This window comes from Ciconia boyciana, chromosome 4, assembly GCF_034638445.1.
Source record: "Ciconia boyciana chromosome 4, ASM3463844v1, whole genome shotgun sequence".
Taxonomy (NCBI): Eukaryota; Metazoa; Chordata; class Aves; order Ciconiiformes; family Ciconiidae; genus Ciconia; species Ciconia boyciana.
This window is the reverse complement of record NC_132937.1, coordinates 91,870,241-91,894,240: the sequence shown is the minus strand read 5'-3', so window position 1 is coordinate 91,894,240 and position 24,000 is coordinate 91,870,241. Positions and strand designations below refer to the sequence as shown.

At 39.6% G+C, this 24,000-nt stretch overlaps 1 protein-coding gene across 2 annotated transcripts in view; it reads right to left on the bottom strand.

Annotated features, from left to right (window-relative positions):
- The window catches only part of SVEP1 (sushi, von Willebrand factor type A, EGF and pentraxin domain containing 1), a 135,039-nt gene that overhangs the window by 91,473 nt on the left and 19,566 nt on the right, over positions 1-24,000 (bottom strand). For both annotated transcript variants that reach the window (XM_072860597.1, XM_072860598.1), the window contains exons 2-3: positions 23,441-23,696; positions 22,059-22,235 (exon numbers count right to left, since the gene is read on the bottom strand). In XM_072860597.1, the coding sequence (XP_072716698.1) occupies positions 22,059-22,235; positions 23,441-23,696 (433 nt within the window). The remainder of the gene's footprint in view (positions 1-22,058; positions 22,236-23,440; positions 23,697-24,000) is intronic.

Genomic DNA, 24,000 nt, shown 5'->3' with positions numbered 1-24,000 from the left:
GCCTATATGTGTATCATGTTGTTCTTTGCCCAGAAGCAAGGGGAGGAGCAAGGAAATGCTTTTTGTTTAATGTAATTCTCCTCTTGAGACCAGATACTGAGTTACACCACAGGATTACCTCTTTGTTACAGGAATGAAAGAATATCTGGAAGCACGGATTAGTGTGCTAACTCAAACAAGCAGAGGCCCCAAACTCCCCAAGTACACAAAGATAGCTCACACTGAAGTTGTCACCAACAACAACCTGCTTTCATAAAATGGTAGATATTCACCAATTATTCACATTCAGATTCTATTGTCAGTGGTAATGGCAGTGCAATAACCCTCTGATCATAAATGGGAATGAAATAATACATGCTTACTTCAGCATGCTTCCTGCATTTTCCTCCTCAGTTATGCTCTCCTAGGGTATACAACTAACTGAAAAAATGTACAAAAATCCAGCATGTCTATTCTGTTTTCGAACACTACAGGGCTTGATGACTTCTTAGGCTACCAATGGAACACATTTTCCTCCTCCTTTATCTACCAAAAAAAATTAAGTTTTGCATGGAAAAGAAATCATTAGAAAGGAAATATGACACAGGTTTTCTAGAAACAAAGACCCATAGGGTAGGCATAAAAACATTTTAGTCAATGGGTATGTATTGACATCATAACTATATGTCAAGACATTGCCTGAAGCTGAACAATGGACATGGAATGCTAGGAAAGTCCACCAAAAAATCAAAGGACAGAATTTCAAATTCAGTAGGAATTCTTTTGCTCTGCCTGCCTACAATAATGACAAATTTGGTATTTTAATCTTCAAGCAAGAATAATTTAACATTATAAAAGTGACAACACAAAACAAGGTATATTTCAGAGATTCACCAAACACTTAACACATATTATCCAGTTTGGCTTTTTTTTGACTGCAAATACTAAAGCCAGTAGCAAAGTTAAGCCAACTGGTATTGAACCCACACGATGGCATAAAGACTCCAGTCTGGATTTAAACAGGTAGAGATTATGCATCAAAGGGTTCTACTCTGTGACACAGGGACACAATTCTTCCACTGAACGTATGAGTACAAATTCTAAGGATAAACAATTCTGCCTTAAAAATGTAAATCTTTTAAAATCCTGGGAGAGCAGGCAAGCTCAATTTCCTCTCCAACTACACTAGTGTATCTAACTCACTGAAATAGAATTATTCTTCATTTATCCCAGTGTAAGAGAGAGGAGAGTCAAACTCCATGTATTTCAAAGATTAATTTGAGGGATTTTGTATTTTCTTCAATGCATAATTTCTCCCACTAACTACATTTACTAAGTAATCTCTGACATGAGCTGTTTTTTCCACACTTGATGCTAATGAAGGATCCGATTAAGGGTTTATCTTTTGCGGGATATGACAGGAATCAGCTAGGCAATATCCTGCTCTCCCCTGCATCAACCTGAGCTCTATTCATACACTGCTACTGTGATGATTGTAGTCTCTAATTCTCATTTTTTTCCCACATATGTGTAAAGCCTAAATGAAATGACACTTTGATGCAAATCACAAATACAGAAATAGTCTTTATAACTCAATCCCCAAACTTCCTAAATGAGGAAAGAAAGTCTAGTTTTCCATTTAATCAAACTGGTTTTATGCTACTGTAATTACTTTTATGACACTGATTACATTGATATGCACTTAACATAACGAAGTGGTGAATCTGTCCCAGCATCAGAGTGTACCATGAATACCTATTCGTATTTTGGTTTGCTGGTGTCTACTAAAAATGATGCAATCCATAGGTCACAGAATCTCTAAACGATCACTGGATGTTTGTATTCAATTCTTTCCCTGTTTCCTCAGCTTTTGTTACTGAACATACATGGATAGGAGATTTTTAGTTACGTGGATCTTTGACCTGGCATATGCGGTCTTGTACTTTTATTCATTCGTTGGAAGTTATGTGGAAGATCCAGTGTGTGTCTAGAACTACTTCAAATTATAGTCCACAACATCAGGACAACGAAAACCTCAAATTAACTCACATTTATGCCCTTGGAGGAGAACTACAGCCTGAAGGTGGGGGCTCTCTCTCCCACTGCTTTACTTCATCTAAGATTCTTGTGCCTTGGCACCAGCAAAAAAAAAAAAAGAAAATTAGAAAATGTGTCACCCTGACCTTCCTGTATGTGAAACAAGTACTGTGGTATCTGTATTTGCCATCAGTCATGTTTTAAATTTGCCACCATGAATGTGCCTGACCTGGTTTCAGCTGGGATAGTGTTAATTTACTTCATAGTAGCTGGTATAGTGCTGTGTTTTGGATTTAGTATGAGAATAATGCTGATAACACACTCATGCTTTAGTTCCTGCTGAGCAGTGCTTACACCGAGTCGAGGCCTTTTCTGCTTCTCAGCCCACCCCACCAGCGAGGAGGCTGGGGGTGCACAAGGTGTTGGGAGGGGACACAGCCGGGACAGCTGACCCCAACTGACCAAAGGGCTACTCCACACCATATGATGTCATGCTCAGTATATAAACTAGGGGAAAAGCTGGCTGGGGGTCTGCTGCTTGGGAACTAGCCGGGCATCAGTCAGCAGGTGGTGAGCAATTGCATTGTGCATCACTCGTTTTGTATATTCTTTTATCATTATTAGTATTTTCCCTTCCTTTTCTGTCCTATTAAATTGTCTTTATCTCAACCCACAAGTTTTACCTTTTTTTTCGATTCTCTCCCCCACCCCGCTGGGGGGTAGTGAGCGAACAGCTGTGTGGTGTTTAGCTGCCTGCCACGTTAAACCATAACAGGGCCTGACTATAAAGCTTAGTTATTTTACTAAACAGAAGTAAGAACTTTCATGAGGAAGGAAGTACAAAGAAGTTACAGTACATTATCGTGTGGTACACCTTTCTGCTCTGATATCTGCATCTCTCATCGTGACAAGGTACTACATGATCAGATTTACCTAAGGGCCAAGTGCACTTGCTATTAGAAGAAGCACTAGGAACAAGTGGCTGTTATGTATTATTCCCTGTGACAATGGCCTGCCAAATAGAATATGCTTTACAAGGACAATGCATGGTGTCACGGAGGAAATGGAGATCCACGTTCCACACCAAGCAGCCAGAGACTTCCTGATGCTTTCCCACTTACTGCTGCAGCAGAGGAAGAGTTTGGGATGTCTTGCAGTACTAGCATGCAGTGCTGCCCAACCCTCCCTTCTGCCTCCAAAAACCATTCTGCTGCTGCTGCACAGTTCTGCAAGGGAAGAACGTGAATAACATGGGAGGAATACTGATGGAAGCCACGGTTGCATCAAACTCCCCAGTCCCTTGCCCTCTCCATATAATTTGCAGTGGTATCTCTCAGCTGTTGCTGTAACTATTGTATTCTGCAAACCTGGGGCACCAGTGTGCCCCAGGATTCTGTAATTTTCAAGTCTATTCTACTAAACCAAACAATGAACCACAGTTGTGGGTTTGTCTCCTGGTGTTTAACAAGCCAAAAAATGCTCGGCTTGGGCCAGCAGAAAAACAGACTAACTTGGCCTCTGAAATGTACCTCACTGGACTTGCACATGAAGATCTTGAAGGCTGCTTCTCAAAGATTTTCCACACCCTGGGTCTCTCCTGTAGAGACTGCCTCCAGAATTTACAGCTTTTGTTGTCACATTTATCTAGGAAGGTGGGTTTTTTTAAATCTCCTATACGGTAGGTTTGTCAGAACGGGCACTTTGTGCCCATGAAATGCCTTTGAAAAGCTAAGAAGAAAAAGATCTAAACGTTTGGCAGATACTGTAATCCACCTTTCTGCAGTTTGCAACATGTATGGTGCCATAAAAATCCATGCTAGAATTACAAGAACTACACAAGGAAGTGGCTTTAGTTAAACATTTGACATGTATGACTTGTACAAAGACTGCAAAAGAAAACCTTGAGCTTGCCTTTAAGTGTAGGGATCAGGGAAGGATTTCTGCTAAGTCTCAGCATGTTCTCCAACTCTTTAATATCTCCTGTTATCCCCAGCATGCATTCTGCATTAATTTCAGACAGCATTGAACCTGCTCATCCATCTGCTCTTTGTCAGTATTCCTTAAGCATCCTTCTAACAGCAACATGATTAGCAATTTAACAAGCTAGATGTCTTCTCTGTTCCTATTTGATGTATTTTGCTCCATCTCTTTTATTAGATTTACAAATTTCCTCTGACTGGGGAGAGCAGGCTGAAACAAGTCAGAAGTTTAGCTACTTCTATACATGATACATAGGGAGGGGTTCACTCAAACCTTTTTCTTGAGTTTACAGACATCAAAACTGCAATATTCCACTATCAAGTAGGCTGCAGCATTTGGAATGACACTCCAAGATGATCTAGCTCTAGATCTTTAAGCACTTCAAACAGTCTTAACAAACTTTCACCAGAAATAACTTGTTCACGATAAAAATGAGAGTCTTAGATCCTCTCCCATGGGGCAGAAGAACTGCAAAGTTGCCTGGAAGGAGATGCAGTCCCTTGGGTGAACATCCCATCTCAGTACCCCAAGCATACACAGTGTGGGGAACAATCTGCCTGCTGAAGAATAGAAGTCCAAGAGCTATCACAGCTTGTAAAAGTTAGGATACCTACAAGGACCTTCTTCCACAGGGAGGTCTGGCTGTGAGCCACAGCTGTGCTGAGCACTCTTGGGTAGGCTTGGGGCCAGCACAGTTAGACAGGATTACTGGAAAGCAATGATTCTGACTTCAAAACATCCTCCTCAGTAATGGCACCAGTACTGAGAATATATAGAAAATCAATTTATGCCCAGTTTTAAAACTTTTTTAAAAAACAGACCAACGATTATATGTTAAAAACATGGTGAGTGCCTTAAACAGATTCATACTTGAACCACACATGTGCAGTGTAAGGACACAGAGCTTTTAAAAGTATTTTAAATGTTTTACAATCATAAAAATAAAGACTACTATATACACTTTTACAGACTGTAACTTCTCTCTTTGCCTGAAAGCATGTGCTTACTCAGGAATAAAAAAAGAAAATCCTGATTCCATGTACTGTGTTGTAATTTAAAAATAACCCTACCCCTGTAGATTCTGTAGATTCTAATTCTACAAGTAGAATTCCATTCTTGTGAACTTGTAGCTTGAATGAATTGAATTCTACTTGTAGCTTCATTCAAGCTACAAGTTCACAAGATACGTGCTGACAACTTGTGCAATTTGCATACACAGAAATGGCATTCATATATTGAAATGAAGCTCTTTTGGTTTAAATCTCAGTGGCATTTTAGACAGTGTTTACAGGTTTGCTGTTTGCATAGGCATCAAATCTAGCCTTGGTGGTACATTTGGAGGGGATACCCAAAGCAAACATAAACATGCCTATTAACTACGGATATCAGCTCATGCCAGCACTTTTGATTTTTAGAGCTTGGATACTGACTTCTGTCCTCGTGCTCCTGCATATTTCTAAAACGTATTGTGCTAAAAGTGTACAACAAATTCCAAAACTACAAAAAGGTCTTTCTGGGAAATTAACTTAGTTGATTGTGTAGAGTTTGCCATGCAAGTAGAGACTATTTATGAATTTATTTATGTGCAAGTGAAGGTTTTGTGTCCAAAGCATCGCACACAATCAGATCCTTACTTAAAAGGGGAAAAAAATAAATTCTGAAAATGCTTTGCTCAGAGCAGAACTACTATATCGTAGGCTTCTCTGGACATGGTCTTCACCATAATCACAGACACACATTCCTCAGTAAACCTTGGTCATTGCTGATGTGGCAGCACATGCTACTCTAAATAGTACTGTTCTAAGTGCCCTGGATCTCTGGACAGCTTCCTGCTATTTATATACATAAACACTGAAAAGGAACATCACCATCCTGTCCTAGGTGCACTTATTTGCCATTTTAATATACCTGCTATGAACATATTTTTGCTTTTACAAAACTGTAAAAAAATACAGACAGGTTGAAGTAAAGCAAATTCCATTAAAAAGAACCCCAACATTTTGTTTAGCTTGTGCTACACACAGATGAGCTGTTTCAGAGATCTAGTATCTGTCTTGTCTGAAGGCACTGGAAGCCCAGTTTTCTCTAGGCCTGGTCCAACCATTGTACCATGTACCACATAACTCTACTCTTCCTTTCAGCTGACAGAAAGTGTTCCGGGTCAAGAAGGAAAAGGGAGGGCCAAGAAAAGGACACATTTGCACGGGGGGGGATTCAAATCAGATGCAGGGAGCAAAGTCACTCCATACTTTTTCTTACTTTTTCATTACTCCTCACTGTACCAACAAATCCACCAATCCATCACCTCCCTAACAGGATGGACTAATAAGCAGCTACTAGATGCCCAAAGGGACAAAATTGTTCCTAGACCTAATCCCAAGTGATGGCAGTCATATACATCAGAAGACTTAAAAAGCTCCATCTGGGCTGCACTATATGTTGCTCAGTTAAGTTCCACGTGAGCTAGAGGCACACACTGGAAAGCAAGAAATAGTCCTCCTTTATCCACAACTGGAAAGAGGGACTACTTGGAAAAAGAGAAGTCTGAGCTGGGGCTGGGGAAAAAAAATTGGTTCCTTAACAATCCCTGATGTGCTACACCCAGAGGAAGCTGGACAGAAGTGAGAATCTACTCTACTGCCTGCAACTCTTGGGACACGCTGAAATCACCACAACTTGGCCAGTGCTTGTTCAGCACAGCCTACGCTTTCTTCCAGAAGCAGGGAGCAAGACTCTCATGTTACACGGCTAACTCAACAGATCACCTCCTCCTGGGATTCCTCAAAGGTAATTTTAACCAAAATAAGGGACTGGGGTTTAGAAGTCAACAAAGTATGCACCCCAAGCTTCATAGCACTGACAGGTTTCTGCAGTGAAGAAAATGCCTGGTGGTTCAAGATCCATTTCCATGGTGTTCACCTACTCAACAACTTGAACACAGTTTTGCGTTCAATGATTCTTGGAACTTAAGAGTGTAAATAAAAATGACTCTCTGGTCAAACTGAATGAGCAAACTGGCTTTCCTGAGAGCAGGAAGTTGCATGAGGAATCCAGGAGGAGTCAGAGACTCCACATCCTGAGATTTTCTCCTTCTCATTCAGGCAAAAATTGTGAATTTGCTCTCTGGCAAAATATTAACAGAACTGTGTATGGTCCTGAATTATTTTACTAGTCTAATGTGAAACTCTCCCTTTCTGCTGTTGCCTCCAACACCCACTCCCAGCAGCTGTTGGTGCATATGATCATGAAGAAAAAAAAAGATACCTATTTCTGCCTCCTTTCTCTGCAGATCAGAGTAGTTCCAGTTGCTGAATCACAGATGGGGAATGCAGCAAGTAAAAGCTATTATAAACAGGAAAGTGAAGCTATTTCTGCCAGACCCTCAATAAACTGTCACTACTGCATTAGGTGCCAAACTTGGCCTCTTTTCCACATCCCTTATTTTTATCATTAAATATACTTTTCAACAACAGTGATTATACTCCTATTAAGTAACATTTCTGAGCACTGAAGATATAGCACATGACTGTGCAGATGGAGAACATATGTCATGATTTCCATGTTTATTTACTTAGCAGCCCAGGGTGAGAGTCAGACAGTTTTTGGTTAACTTGAGAGCTGAAGCACATGCAATGGCTCAGGCCAGTAATCAGACAACAAAAAGTGGTGGTTTTGCCAATTATTTTTTTACATATTGTGAAACTAGTCCAAACTCTGTGTAGAGTTCAGTAAACTGTTGTAATCTTGATGTTATAGTTTCTACTTAATTCCTGGAATCACTACTGATACCCATGATTTACTGTGAAAAATGCCATAAATCCCATTCTCCATTCCTCATGCAAAACTCTTATGAAAACTGACAGGATTTCCTGAATTCTTTTAAAATGATTTAAATATGTAGATCAAAATAGTCTCGCTTATGGAAAGCAAGAGCACTGAAGAGAACAACTAGAACACTATGCTCACTATTAACTGCTGCTTGCTCAAGAAACATTTGGAGAAGTGACTGCTTCTCACTTCATTTCCTCCATTCTCCCTTGTCCTCCGCTCTCATCTCTTTGCAAGACATAAAGGAAGTCCTTAAGGACAGATCTGACTCTTGCTAAAGCAATGTCAGCTGCAATCAAAAGGGTCACCTTAGATTTGAACTGACAGAATGTGTTTTAAGTACTAAGTCCTGTGCCTTCCAACAAAGTGAACTTTACTACCGCAAAAGCTGTGGTAAAAAAGATTGAAGATAAAAAAGATTATGTTGCAGTACCACAACCAAATACACAGCCTTAGTCCCCAGTCAAACAAAGCTTCGTTCTGTGAAGAATCTCCATTAAAACATTTGTGAACAACACCTTTGCATCCCCCACTAAACAACACTAATCTGGTCTCCATCCCTTAGCCTCTCTGCAAAGACCTAACTTCCTGCAATGCAGGAGTTCTCCCATAAAGCAGGAATCCCTGGCTTGTGTTCATAAGGCCCCCTCTTGCTATCAATATCGACCAAACATGTGCTAAAGTAGCAACTTGTAACATCCAAAGGCTTTACTGAAGTACAGGTCTTTAAACTAGAATGAAATAGCCTGCTGCTGCTGCCAGAAAGGGAGCAGGGAAACAGCAGAGTGAGATTCTTTCAAGAACTGTCAGGTGCTCAGCCTCTCTGTACTGTGCTTCTGTAAAGTGAAACTGTGCTGTGTCCCACTTCTCCATCCTCTTCTCAGCTTCAAGGGTATTTTTTCCACCTTGAAGAAGCAGAATCACTTGTTCTCTTTCTAAAGGGCAGTGAGATCCTTTGAATGTTTTGGGATTAAAAAGGTCTGCCACACTTCTGGTCCCACCTTCTTTTCTAAATGCATGCCCTTTTTCTGAGCTCTTTTGCCATAAACAAGGCCATCTACACCTGCGGAGATGGAGAATAAGAAGGAGGGAACATTCTTAACTGCAACCTGAAGCAAAAAAAAAAACAAACCAAAAACCAGTAAGCAGCAATAATGATTAAATCACTGCTTAATGGACCTAAGACTTACGATTATTAAACCACTGATTTTTAGCTAGAAAATCTAGTCCTAAACAGCAATTGATTCCAATTAGTTAGATTCACAAGATCATTAATGCTGTCTAAAAATATCCCAGTTTTCCCTGAGTTGGAGCCAAGCTCTTGGCTAATTTCTTGCACTTTTGCAGACTGTGAACCAGTGAGGAATGAAAGCGACAGATGATAAACTACCTCTCTGACGTAGGAATGTAAGAGGCACTGCACTTTCTATTTCAACATAGGAGGCCTCCCAAAAATGACCTTAAAAGTAGTGAGAATAAATCAATCTCTAACATCACTGGGAGTGAAATTTAAGACGTTACAGACAACTTTGTGAAGCATCACATTCACAGACCTTGAACTTGTTACCTTTAATACATGTCTGTGCTTCAGCCTTGAGGCAAAAACCAGAAAAGTAACAGCTGTAATCCATCACCAGCATCTTGAGGGACAGGTAGTTAAAAAGAAGTGGGGGAACAAGAAGACAGTAAGGGGCTTCCCACATGTTCTCAGGGTGCAAGCTGCCTTCTTGCCTGTGACATAGTGGAAAGTGCCCAGGCAGCTGCTGAAGAACTGCTGGTGATGGTGAAGAGCTATCAGGAGAGTGAAAACAGCAGAATCCTGGAGGCTGGCAGAGCATGAGACCTCATTTGTCAACTGTAACTGAGGGCCATGCAAACTGTGCTCTTGGGGCCACAGTATAGCTTAGTACTGCCTTTAGGCCAAACTCATCTGGCACCTAGGCTAGGAGAGCCATTATTGTGGATGAGTACCAAAAAGGAGCATCACCGCTAAGTAGTGGAAAAGGTAGGAATGAAGGTAACCCTCACCTACTGTTACATTAAAGAGATACTGGCAGAGGGTGCCTCAGTGTCTGTATGGTGCTGTATTTTGTAAGGCATTGTATGTTGAACTTCCATTCAGAAATAAAAGAGAGCAAAATTTATATACGTTTTACTCTATAATTCACAATGACATAAAAATTGAAGTGAAGGGATTTGCAAGTGACTGCATATTTTGATCCTCACTATGTTGAGGCAAAGGCTTAGACTCTGAAAAGAGGGAAATTGAATATTTGCATTTCAGGTGACACTCTTTGCCAAGCTGACAACAGAAATAGGGCTAGAGAACCAGAGTATATTTAGGTATACAAACTAATACCTCTGTGAGACAGAGAATAATGGTAGTCCTAAAGAAACACCAGCTTAACTACATGTAGCTCTTCTGGTGTATAACCATGAGGCTTGTCAAGCATTCCTTACTTTCTGTGTTGACACCAAGACTCCTCAGAATAGAATCACAGAATCATAGAATAGTTTGGGTTGGAAGGGACCTTTACAGGTCATCTAGTCCAACCGCCTGCAGTGAGCAAGGACATCTTTAACTAGATCAGGTTGCTCAGAGCCCCGTCCAACCTGACCTTGAATGTTTCCAGGGATGGGGATCTACCACCTCTCTGGGCAACCTGTTTCAGTGCCTCACCACCCTCATTGTAAAAAATTTCTTCCTTATATCTAGTCTAAACCTAGCCTCTTTTAGTTTAAAACCATTACCCCTTGTCCTAATAAAACAGGCCTTGCTAAAATGTTTGTCCCCATCTTTCTTATAGGCCCCCTTTAAGTACCGGAAGGCTGCCCCAGCCCCAGAGCCTTCTCTTCTCCAGGCTGAACAACTCAGTCTCCCACTCTCTTTCTTGTACTTAGAAAAACCTAGTCCTGTGAACTGAGTTACTTGAAAGAGTAACTTTTGCAGCACTTCATATTCCTGCAGGCAAACCCTTCTTCCATACCCTCTGTCTTGAGACCTATGGCACCTCTGTGCTACAGAGGTAAAAAAGATGCAGAAGATTTAAACTAGTTAGCTGCTGCATTTATTGGTACTAGAGCACCTCTACACTGGCCTGGACTCCCCAGAGTGAGCACACACACTGTCGCTGCTGTAAGATGCACTGGGCCTGTCTCCTATGATGCTAAAGTTACTGCAGCAGGCTTTAACAGACTGCTGTCCCCAGGCCTATGTAGGCTTCACGAGACGCTCTGAGGGCAGCAGACAGGCAAAGCATGAAATGAGGGACAGAAAGAGAAAACACAGTAACAGGCCAACATTTTCCTCCAAAGCTCCAGGTGTTTTTACACAGACATTAAACTCAGAATATAAATATATGCCTTTAAACTAATGTGACTTAGAGTATTTCCAGCCTGTGTAGATGTAGGTGTTTCTGTGTTCCACCAGAACACTGATGTTTCCTTTCTCCATCTCTATGCAGTTTTTAATACCACCTATGTGTATTTTCAGGTAAGAGTTTTTCTAGGGGAACACAGTCAGAACGTAGCAAGCACTTTTCTGTCATAAAACCATAAAACTGGGGCTGAAGGGAAGCCTGCAACAGTAATAGGAATGTTATACTCTGGACTATTCTGTGAAGCCTTAACCAACTAACAGGCTGGAATTAATAGCAATAATCTGTGAAAAAAAACCATGTAGCATTAGCAGCTACAATGTTCTTGTACTTTACCTTCTGGCATTCTTGTTTGAGAAACAAACTACATGCCACAAGGAGATGGAAACTTTGCATGGGAATTTACTATGGCATTTACAAGGGAACACAAGTTGTTTGAACTTTTTGGGCCAAAACTCCACTTATTTTTTTTAGCTATCCTCAGAATGTTTCTTTTGCTCTCATGGAAAAAAAACCAGCAGATTTGCCTCATGGCCAGGCGAAGGAGCCAGATCTTTGGTTGTGACAACAGGGTGCAGCTCTGCATAAAAGCAGTACAGCTGCACACACCTACACGAAGATTTTGCCATTCCTCTATGCTTTACACTAATGAAAAACTGCAACTTAGTGCTTAATTGTATTGGTCTTTGTTTCAAATCTGTCAGGTCCAAACTATAACTAAATGATATGACTACAATTAGACTATATGATTAACTACATTATACACATTTCTGTAAAATTATCTTTCTTGACTCCCCCCCCGCAGAGGTCCATTAATTCTTCCCATTCTTGTGGAGGAAAACACTTCATATTTAATAAAATTCAGACTAAAGACAAAAAATTCAACTCCTCAAACTACCTTCAGATGTCAGCCCTACTAAAACATCTGCATTGGAAGTGTGAGTTGCTGGTCTGGCTTTGTTTTGCATGGTAACAAATTAAACCCTAGGGTTTTGGCCTGAAGAGGTTCCCATTTCTGTGCAGAGTCCTGATTTCTGTTTTCATCAACACACGAACAAAAAAAGGGGAAACCAATTTCCTGTTTGATGAAACTGATCTGTGTTGTTGCTTTCTCATTTTTAAGGGATCCGGTCACACTCCACCACGCAGTTGGCACTGTTTCAGGGTAAGAAGGCTGGGCCATCTGCAGTAGATTTTAGAGTGACAGAAGAAAACAAGGCTGCTTACAAGACAGCAGATCAAACTGCTCCCATCCATTCTGGCTGTTAAGTACCTGGCAGATAGATTAAGCTTATCATAAAATGTCTACAGCCTATTTACCCTAATTCTGTTCCAAGCTGAGTAGGCTTTTGCCCCCTTTTCATCATCACGTTTTTTTCCAGCATACTCTTCTTGCTGCCCGCTGCCTTTGCTGGAGTGGTACCAGAATCTGCAGTACTTCTGGACCCCTGTGGCTGAAGAAACAGAGAATGTGCACAGCAGGAGGAAGCAAGGAGCATAGCTGCAGGGGACATAGAGAGAGGGCTTCTTCCCTGGAAGTGATTGTGAAATGATCTAAGGAACCTGCCAGACAATCTTCCACAGAGAGCACAGAGAAGTCAGCTGGACAGGACTGAACACAAGAGGTAACAGAAAAGCCATCTCATCCCTTCTCACTACTATCTTCCCTCTCTTATGATGGTGGTAGCCAAATGGACAGAAGGTAGTGGAAGAAACATCTATATTGCCTTTTGGATAAATATCCCTTGAAGGACTTTGTTTAGGTCAAAATCTGCAAACAAATGACTTATTTAGCTGTGGGTTATGACCTGATGCAAACTGCATTTTATACAAAATACTTGCTTCATATTGGAAAAGAAGTAAACAATTTTGTTTAAAATGTTGAAAGGAATAGTATTCACTCTTACAGAGAACACACTTCGCAATATTCACTGGCCTGGGTAGAGTCAATATCACAGCATAAGCAAGACAAGGATTTAAAAATAAAACAAAAATATTCCTACAGTCCATGTTCAATTGGATAACGATTCTGAGAGCTAAGAGTCAAATTTGTTTGACCAAGTGACAAACACACCATGTACAATCCATCAAACTCCAAATGCAGCGACAGCGACTCCTGATTTTGTCACATTAAGAGTGCTATGCTTCAGTCTGGTTAAATGAATCAGTCTGGTTAAATGAATCAGCTTTGACAAGACTTTGGGAGCAACTTAATGATGCTAGCAATCCCAATACCTATTCACAACCTCACAGGCACAGGCACTAAGGCTAAACCTTACGAGTTAATTGTAGCACAAATTATGTCCTGGGAATGACTTAAGTACTTAAAGGTGATGCTTTGGAGCCTTAGAGAGCCACTAAGGACAAAATAGTTAATTAAAACAAGCTCTAAGTCTCTTAACCTCTCTCCTCGTTTCAATAATTAATGATCTTTGCTGTATACTGCCATCTTATTTTATCCCTGATGCACTCTTTCAAGAATTTTAATTTTTTCTTCTCTAAGACAAAAGCTACTTAAAGGCTCACAGAATGCTAAGATGTCTGCTTTTAATTTGTGAGCCTGGCACAAGTTCAGGAATAATATGCGTGCGTGCGTGTCTATGAAAACATCCTGGCTATGTGTTTCTGAAAAGGTAGTAAAGGCAAGATGACACCATGTAATCCATAGGGGTAACCAAAGAATGTTGCAGTAAAAACCTTTTCATTAAGGGATTCAATGGACAGACAATTATTCCAGTAAGTGCGTGGTATGATGCAAGTCCCCATCCTGAAAATGATTCTCAAATCCTCAAGACCAGTCAAAGGCTTACCAAAGGCCTGTGCTAAAATGGTATGAGCCTAAACTGTTTAAAAATCTTTGACAACTGTCTGATGAATGTTTCAGGCAGTTAAGGAAGACATGTTCAGCACAAAGTTTGTAAACTACCGCTTCACCTTGGACTGCACAGCTGAAAAAGGATGTTTTCAAACCATGTAAAATCTCAATAGAGGTAAGGCAGCCTGCTTTTTACCCTGTCTAGGACTCAAGGCAAAGCCCAGGCTTAACAGTAAAGGTTTTCCAGTCATTTAACTAAAGGCTAAACCTATCTGGTGCTGCATTTACACTTGGAGCTTTCTTCATTGTGATAGCCGCCTGCAATGGTTATACTGTGGCCAAAGGACAGCTTGGGCGCTCCACGAAGAGTCTAAGTCTGATCGGCACAGAAAGCTGGAGACTATTTCTGTGTCATGTCTATTTCTATTCAGAGCACAGTTTCTGCTCCTCTCAAGCCCTCCAGATGGCTGATTTTTCTCCTCTAATTGCACATAAGAACTTTGGCCAGAGGCTTTATTTTCATGACATTCTGAGGTGACCAGGACAAGTCACTTCCGAGATAAGGAAAAAAGGGTAACTTGTGCATCACTTCCCAACTTTCCATCAAATTTATTTCAGAAATAGCTCTGTACTTAATACAAAAGAAAGAGCCTGTTTTGGCATAGAAACTTATTTTCTAAAGCCTCAGACGACATCTAGTTGGAAAGGATGAGATGTTTTTCAATACTGCATACAGACGTAAAATTACACTTCTGCTTTTCTGGTCTGCACATGTCAAAATTGAATCTGGGTTTTCACCTTCACCCTTCATTTTTAAAGAATTTCCTCAGAAATGGTGCCGGTATACACAGAAAACTTTTCTGTTGATGTTTTTTGGTTAGTTTTAGGGTTTTCTTTCTCTGCTACAGTTCAGTTTGAAATGCAAAGGAAACAAGCTACATGGTGCAGAGTTAGAAAAATTCTATACCAATGAAACATCATTATCCATATTAGCTATCATATTACTTAAAATTTTTGCTTTTGCAACAGAAGATCTTTGTAAGTTGATACAAAAGGCCTGGAGAAGAGAGAAAAATGAGTCACTCAGTTCCAAGGACTTGACCCAAAACTCATTAACACTACTGGAAATACTCTTATTCACTTCAACAGGCTTATCAAAACTAAGGATATTGTTAAAAAACCACCAGTAGCTGCACACATCATTTGTTTAGGTGAAAAAACCTGTACCAAATTGACCAAGAAAAGCTCCTTTTTTACAATTTTGCAAGCAAAGCCATTGGTTAGATGTTAAAACATTCACATTTCTATAATGGTCTGGAAAGCTCACTGTCTGACTCTGGAGTTTGTTAAAGATTTTTTCTGATGGACTGAATCTGGACTAAAATTCCACTTTGGAAACTATGAGGTTCACATAATCTTAAACAAAACAACAATCCTCCACCAAAACAAAAGAAAACCCTCAAGCAAGTCTGCATGATCTGCCCCACCTGAGTTGTGAATACTTAGATTCCAAAAGAAAGAAAATGAAATCCCAACCTCATCAGGATTTTTCCTACTTACATCTATGAAATGTATACTTAAAAAAACAAATTGTTTTGCTACTGTTTCCCTTCAAAGGCTTCACATGGGGAAAGCAGATCATAGAGGTTTTACAGTACCGTAAGAAACACTTCAGTAATTGACAAAATCTGTTATCACTTCATACACACCTTGCCTTAGGAACCTTTTCGGTATCACTCTGTGGGTACAAGGTCATAAGGCTTCAAGGAGTAAACTCAGCAAAAGAAGCTACCACTGCCAGAAATGCCTCATCCTCATAAAGCAGGTTGTGCAGGTGGGAAACAAACTACTTTGGTGCCAGAAGCCACTTAAAATGCAAGCAAAACTACTGTAGTATCATGCAAGCTAACATTCACTTTTGTCAGAGTAATTCCTACCAAAAAAAACCCCTCCTGACATGAAGAATTTACTGTCATTATGCTTTTAAATTACCAGACCAAAGAAATTTATCTCTATTGTGTGCTCCATTTTGAAAATTCTTGCAGCATCCAAATCCTTTTCTTACTCAGTCGTTGCTTTGCTTCCTACAGCAACAAGCAGGAGAGTCTCTACCTGAATTTCCAAAAGCAAAGCAGGAAATACTGGGCTTCAGTATTTCCTGCTTCAGTATTTGTATTCAGTATTTGTATTTCCTGAAATACAAATTTTTGAGAACGCAGATTTCAATGTAAAAAAATCTGGAAGAGCATGTCTGCATGCTTCCAGATGTATTTATTTTCCACACAAAATATTAGTAAAAGCCATATTCCTTCAGTCTTTAGGCAAATAATAATTATGAATGTTTTTGCATTATTTTTTGAAGTCTTAAAAAGGTTTTTTAAAAGATAATTAACCTACTAAACTTCCATTGCCATCTCTATAGCACTTGCTTCCTATATCCACCTTCCTCATCCACTTGTCTTCCAGTACCCTCAGTGGAAAACCAGATTGATTTACATTTCTCCTGTACTTACCTTACATGATGTTATGATACCCTCACTAGAAAAACACACTCATTTACATTTCTTCTGTATTTAACCATCACGATGTTATGCTCAAATTGTTACCTATAACGAGTCAAACAAGATTTATAAGAAAAAGAAAAAATACACAGAATGACAGCAAGGAATGTTTTTGCCAGTACTAATTAGGCATCAATTCACTGTTGCTTAGTCATGGGTATTTCGCATCCTTCCTCTTGGTTTAGATCCCTGCTTTCTTGTTTTCTCTTCTTACATGTCAGCCAGTCATTTTAACACAGTATATTCACAATAGAATCTCTGCGTATTATCACAGACAAAAAGCCCCTGAAGAGAGGCTGGAACAGAAGAAGGCTCCAGTCAGGGGAAGCATTTTTTGAAAGGAATAAATTACAAATAGAAGAGTAAAGTATACAAAGGTATCTCATCCCCCAAAAGGGTTACAGAAAGGGGTTCATGATTAGACAACTGTTAAGCAAAAGGGGAAAATCACTGACTGACAGGTGTTGTATGTACACAGAGCAAGGGCTCTCCAGTCAAGCTTTTCTGTCTCTACAGTAGATGAGTCCAATTCCAAGTCTCTCCAAACTGCCCAGGTTTTGTAAGCTTTAATTAATGCTTCATTAAGCATGTGCATCCCAACTTCCTTGCCCAGCTGTAATCCAAGTTTTTCCAACTCATCTTGTTTAAAATTTTTATTTGCTTTCTTCTTTTTTGTTATCAAGATCTGCAGGTTTATGTGGCACAAGTTAACACAATAGCATCCATTTGACATTTTCCTCAAGGAGATGCTCCTTTTTCAATTTGCCAGTTTTCAATGGCTGCAGGTCTCAGGAGCAGCATTCTTTTACTCAGAGCTAAGCTAGAACTGCAAAGTATTTTTCTGATTTAGAAATTTAAAAAAATGGAGAGAAGAGGAACCAAAAGAGGAACTCCTGTCCAGTTTTAAGATGCAGACTCAATAGATGAAAGCATGAAATGGCACTGCCTTGTGAGACAGCAAGAAACTAAGTTCTATGAGCTTGAAAATCTGCAGTTCTGTGAACTAATACAAACCTTCAGATTCAACAGACAAATTTAGCCCGAGATTTTACTGTGACTGGAGACATTTTGTACACTCTCTTTTTCACACTCCCTTTCTTGCTCTCTTTTCCCTCCCTGTCTGTCAATTACTAGTGGAATCTCAGACTGCTGCTGGTGGTTTTCCTCCAGATCCATGACAGGCACCCGCTGAAGAGTATAGAGCATGTTATGATATGTGTTGTTAACTTTGGATGCCTTGGGGCTTGGAGGCATCTTGTAAACTTAGTGAAAATTTCCACGTACGGTATGACAAGTTCAAGATAGTTGGCAAAGCTTCATTGAGCCAGGAACTCCTACAGGAAACCTAAAGAAACACCTCCCAAAAAGGAATATTGAGAAAGGGTGACCCAGCTTCCAGGGGGCAGAAGCTCCTATCAAAAGTAAGGGAGGAAGGACACAACATGGCAGAAAAGATGTTTAGCTTTCTTTGACCAGGCCATTGGAATCACCACTGGAATTAAAGTTCTTCCTGTCTGACTAAGAAAAGAACTGCTGGTAATATATTAAACACTTTTTTTTTTTCCTAACTAGAAAGCTATCCAACTTATGAACATCAGGTTTTGTTTTGCATTCTCAACAGGAACAATCCTGAAAATCTCATGGAAAAAAATGCTCAGCTGAAAATTGTGTCCAAAATCCAAGAAACCACAAAACGCAAATCTCCCCTGCCCTGCTGGACCTAAATTTCCTCAAAGTTTAACGTCTTTTCAGTGAAATGTGTTCTGAATTAAAATTTGTAAAAAAAAGTCGAAGTTTTCACATTATTTCAGGTTTCTTTGTAAAGGCTCTTTACAGGTCTAATCCATGTGCTGTTTCGTATACAAGACTGTTGCCATAGTGGCTGTGCAGATGATAATTTATAAGCTGCATACTCCTAAATCAAAGCCTAGGCAACCTATTGAATACTCACACATATGGTGAAATTCTCTTCAATAATTATACGCAAGTAGTGGACCAAAGATAAACAAAAGAAGGAATAACGAGCATAGACTACAAGTATTTCCTTTACTAGTTCTGCCCCGCCATCTGCACATCATCTTCATGGATACCTTGTGCTGCAAAAATGGGGTCCACATGTTAGATAAAAGAAACTACTCATTTTAAGACAACAGTTTCCTGACCTCCCCAATAACTTTGATTCTGCTTAGGAGGTAACTGATGAGATGAACATGATGGGTATCATCCTTTAGTTGCATCATCATGAATGTAAAAGGTCATCCAACCCAAGAGCCCACTTAAAAAAGAACTTTCTCTGGAGTGTCTTGCCAAAAAAAATGTGTGAAAAAACTGTGTTAAAGACATATTTCCTAACTTCCTAAGACAGAGAAGAAGATACAAATGGAGATCTGGACATTTATTTTACTTTTCCATGGAACAAGCAGTTGCATTGAACAGCCCACCTTTTTATTGGTGGAATGGAAGACACAGTCTTAGATAGTGGAAATCACAGATTCATTTTTGCTGACCTCTATTTTTGTTTGGTTGTCTCCAGTTTGAAAGTCAACATTTGTGATCAAGGAAAGGAAGGAGAAAAAAAAGTGAAGCATTATTGAAGAGGAGGTGTTTATGTACTCTGCAATACTTGGGACTGGTTATGATACTGCCTCTGTTCTTCCTCTTTCTCCCTTCCTTTGTCACAATTGTCACAGATGTCTCTGCCTGCATGAGGCTGCTAGTGCGGGCCAAGAAGCTTTTGTTTGGTTTGCTTTTTAAAGTAGAGAACAGTCAGTCTGTTCTTCTTTCTGTGGCACATCATCAATAATATTACAAAGAACAGGAGGGGGACACTGAAGCCAGTTTCTGCTTTTCAGCACAAAGCATGCAGCTCCTATTTTCTTTTACGGAAGCTTTCTACAGAGTGTTTTCAGGTAATTAGGAACATAAAGAACGGTTACAATTTTTACATAGTTATTCTGACACCTCACATTTAAAACCATAAACAACAGTAAGGTGGTATAATGGATAAGCACAAGACCATACAGAAAACAACCACAGAAAATAACTAAAATAGGAAAAGGAACATATACATTGCAGAAGAACAATCTCCAGTCTTAATGAAAACTCTTTAATAAAAGCTTTAGTGTATTAAGTAAACACAGGCTAGTAGAGTATCTGCAAGTTTAACCGATCAAAAGCTAAAAGCAGTCCAATTAAAATGTAAGTCCTGTCACTGCAAACTTGCCAAAAGTCCCCCTGCACATTATACAGTGAAGAAAAGTTAAGATGCATTCTTAAGATTCCTTATGCTTTACAAATCCACAGCTATGCTCAGCTGGGAAACGTTTAAAAAAAGAGGTTGGAATCCTTTTCAGAATAAAAGATTTCAAAATATGCTGTTTTTCCTTTAAAGAACACATGTTGCCTTTCGTTTCTGTCCATCTTAAAGAAGAACACAATAGTTGAGCAGCACAGACATATTTTAGAGAACAGGCTTGAGTCACTCAGGTCAAATTCTCCCTAAAATATATGTATGCATCTTCAATTACCTTCATATATACAGCAGATGGCTGCAATCATCAGTTTATTTGCACTGTATCTAATACCAACCCCTTTTAAAAACTTATTTTAGAAGCACCTGCTGATGATGTCTAAATGAAACTTTCCTCTGCAGCTGTGAAGTACCCATTTAAAGAAATAAGACTTTTATCATTTTTGGTGGCACTCGAAAGGTATGCTCACCCCATCAAAAGATCCTTTCATGTAAAAAGGGTAACTCTAAAATGATAGGCCTGCTGTCTTTAGGAATAGCCCAAAACAATATTTAATGATACAAGCTATTGATAGATGCAGAAATGCTGTGTTTACTTTGTTCAATAGGTTACTAGGGCACTGAAGGTGGAGGAAATTGATTTGAATTACAAAAGAAAAAATTAAGATGAAAACTTGATTTTGTCTGAAACAATTTAAAACTACAACTGAAAATAAGGAAAATGGAATAGTGTATCTTCATTTAGAGTTAATTGAGCACACAAGGAAGCTGCACCCACTTACATCAAATAGGATTCTGATCCAATATGCCAGTGCTGACATTGACTCTTATCTACATTCCTCTACTCATGCTGCACTCAAAACCCAATGAATTCCTGCTTACCTACTTCTCTTAATACAGAACAAAAGAAAGATGCTCCAGAGGCACAAGGTGAATTACAAGGTGATAACTGGCAGGGAGTATAATACAACTCATCAACTTCCCAACACAAACACTGGGGTTTCTCAGTCCATTCTTGCACTGGTGACAGACAACACCGATCCCCCATCATGGGCTTATGTATAGTTTGGATCCCTCAGTGTATCCTCATAATCCTGCTCGTGCAGGCATACAGCCATCACAGTCTCCATTAAACCTTCCCCTGAAGGAATTCTTTAGCTTCTAGTCACAAACCTGCCTGTGTCTATTCTCTGAACAGAACTACCAACTCTTACAAGTTATATCAAGAGACTCTCTATATGTAATGAAAATCACATTTAAAAAAGCAGCATGGCCCTCATAAACAGCTATACAACCATGATCCATATATTCACCACACTTAGTTCACATCTCATGAGGAAACATCTCATGAGAACTGTGATACACAGAATATAAGTGAGAATATGAGAATACAAACAAGATCAAAACTAATACTGTATTTTGCTTCTAGTTGAGAAATGTTTCATTATAAGTACTCCTTTTGTCCAGCTCACAATACAAATATAACAAAGTCCAGATATGCTCTGACAATTTTGAAACTTTTGTCCTAGAAAAATCAATGGAATTGGATAAAACCTGCATACATTCTCTGACAATAAAGATCTGTAAATTGTTGCTATTTCAACTATAGAGTTTGAATGCATACTAGTAAAAGGACCTGTCCAAAAAGGAGTAACATCAACAATCTTAGCAAAATGTGATGACAAATTTCTGTTTAATGACTCAAATGCCTTCTTCCTCTTTAGTAACTGAATGTCAACGTGAGAGAATTAAAGAACATTTAATTGACTGTAAATTTCGCCAAGGATTTATCCTGCAAAGATCCACATATACAGCCCCTCCCCAAACAGGAAAGTTTATGAAAGTTCAAAAAGTGATCAGCAAAATTAATGAAGGAAAAATTTACTAAGAGCACTTGACTGCAAAAGACATTACCTCAGACTCAGTAAACTCTAGTCACAAATTGTTGGTGAGCTGTGTTTTAGGAAAGTTTTACTGTGCCAGAACATTTGTCCTATTCTTACCTCTTTCCTGTGCACCTCTTCGGGCTGTTGCTGGAGACACGGTACGAGGTGAGTTTGAGTGCTAGAGCTATTCTATGCCTTCAGCCAGAGAGAGTTTTCCAACAGCCTCAAATGCATTCTGATCCCGGTTCACAGCCATAATCCCAAACAGAGCTTTTCGCTCTCAACTAGATTAGCCATGTATTCAGGGCATACAGAGAAACCCAAGCACTGAGACATAAGACTCACCTGTGCATTCATGTTGTAGTCCTTTCCCATAGTATCCTTTTTCACAGATGCACTCAAACTGGCCAGTGTGAGTGCCGCATTTACAGCTTGCCATGATGTCGCAGCAGTTTTCATTTGCCTCACAGAGATAGGAACAATGCGATATATCTTCTTGGATATAGCTGCCAGAGGGCAGGTCTGAAATAGTATCAATTTATTAACAAAAAATCCAAATAAAAGTCCCTCCACAGCCTCACATTATGTCATTAATGAAATGTTTCTTAAAAACCCTAGGTTCCAGTTCTAAGCAGTAGCAATGGCAGCATGAAGCAAAGCCTTGCTACACTCAAAATGTAAAAAAAATTTAAAAATCAGTGTTCTTATTCTGGAAAAAGGCTCATTGAAAACCACGGTGCAAAGATCCTCAAATTTTCTCATTTGGCTTCATTTGAGTCTAACACTGCCAGAATGCAGTCTCACTCCCAACAGAAGCTGCTGAGACAGCTTTTCCCGGCTTTGGTGGATGCCATCTTTGGCATCACGAGAGCATTTGGTCACGGCATGTATAACCAGCTGGTTATATTAAAAAAAAAATCTTTCCCTTGGCACATTCACATAGACCAATTAAACCTTACCTGGAACAAACAGAGTGGCAGTAAAGCACACTACTTATGTAAAAGTAGCATGCTTTAAAAAATTAAACGTAGCAAATAAATGCTAATGGCTAGTCTGATGCATGTTCTAAGCTTCAATCAAGCAGCACTGGCTTACAAATGAAGGTCTAGTCATGTGTTCTCACTTGCTAGTCTAAACTTACTCTATTTTTCAGGAAGAACTTTTTTTTAGAATACAGCAGATTGAAAAAGGATAAAACCACAGTCCAAACTCTCTTTCCACCCCTTGCTCTTTCTAGTTTTACTGGACATATAGGGTCATAAATATAAATCTTATTTATCCTTATACACAGAGATCTAAATCAGTTCTGAACAGGCTAGCTTTTGTTGCTGTGTAAAATACCAGGTACTAAGACTAGTCCTAAGGTGTGTACTAGGTGCCTCTTTTGGACAACCATGTATCTGTCTACAAGGTTCATCTATTCAAGCAAAAGCAACACTGGGCCAAGATCATGGTCTGTTCTTTGTGGACAAAATGAAGAGTTGAATGGAGGTAAGTACGTATGTACCAAGGAGGAGAATTTGGCTCACATTTTGTTGATGATGAGTTAGTCAAACAAACAGTTTATCCTTTTACATGAGGAATGAACACCTCTGCTAGAAAGGAAGAGGGAAACAAAAAAAAAAGGAATCAACACTACATGAAATGTAATTACAAGACAGTACTGGAGATTTTTCTATTCAGGCCTCTCTGCTCTTGGTAGATTTCTGAGGTTAGTACATTAATACCTTCATGAAGAGCCCTGCGTGCCAGAGCTTCAAACTCAGTAAAACTGTGAAGAAGGTAACAGTGATCTTCTTTTGGATGGGATGCCATGTCATTCAGTTCTCGGATATTCCCCTGCCATATCCCGAAGGTGAAGATCTCCACTCCAAATTCACGCAGGGATGCTGCAACGGGTCTTGGGTCTCCCCCATTGGAATATCCATCAGTAATGAGAAATATCACCTTTGTGGCATTTCCACGGGCATGCCGTAATATTTGCTGGAAGAGAAAATGAAATTGCACACCTCAGCAAAGGGATAGCAGTGGTTGATCTGTACACTACTTCCTCCATGATGTGGCTCCTTTTATTTGAATTATACAGCTAGATTAAGTCTTTGCAAGACCACTCACTATAACGAAGATCAACCATCTGCAAGTAGAGCCTGTGACTAGACAAGGCCAACCACTCAGTCACACTTCAGATGGTCACAGTCTGCACAATCACAGAAATCATGACATGATCTGAAATGAGACACTTTTCACACTAAGTCACCCAGGTGTCAGACAGCAATGATCCTGACCA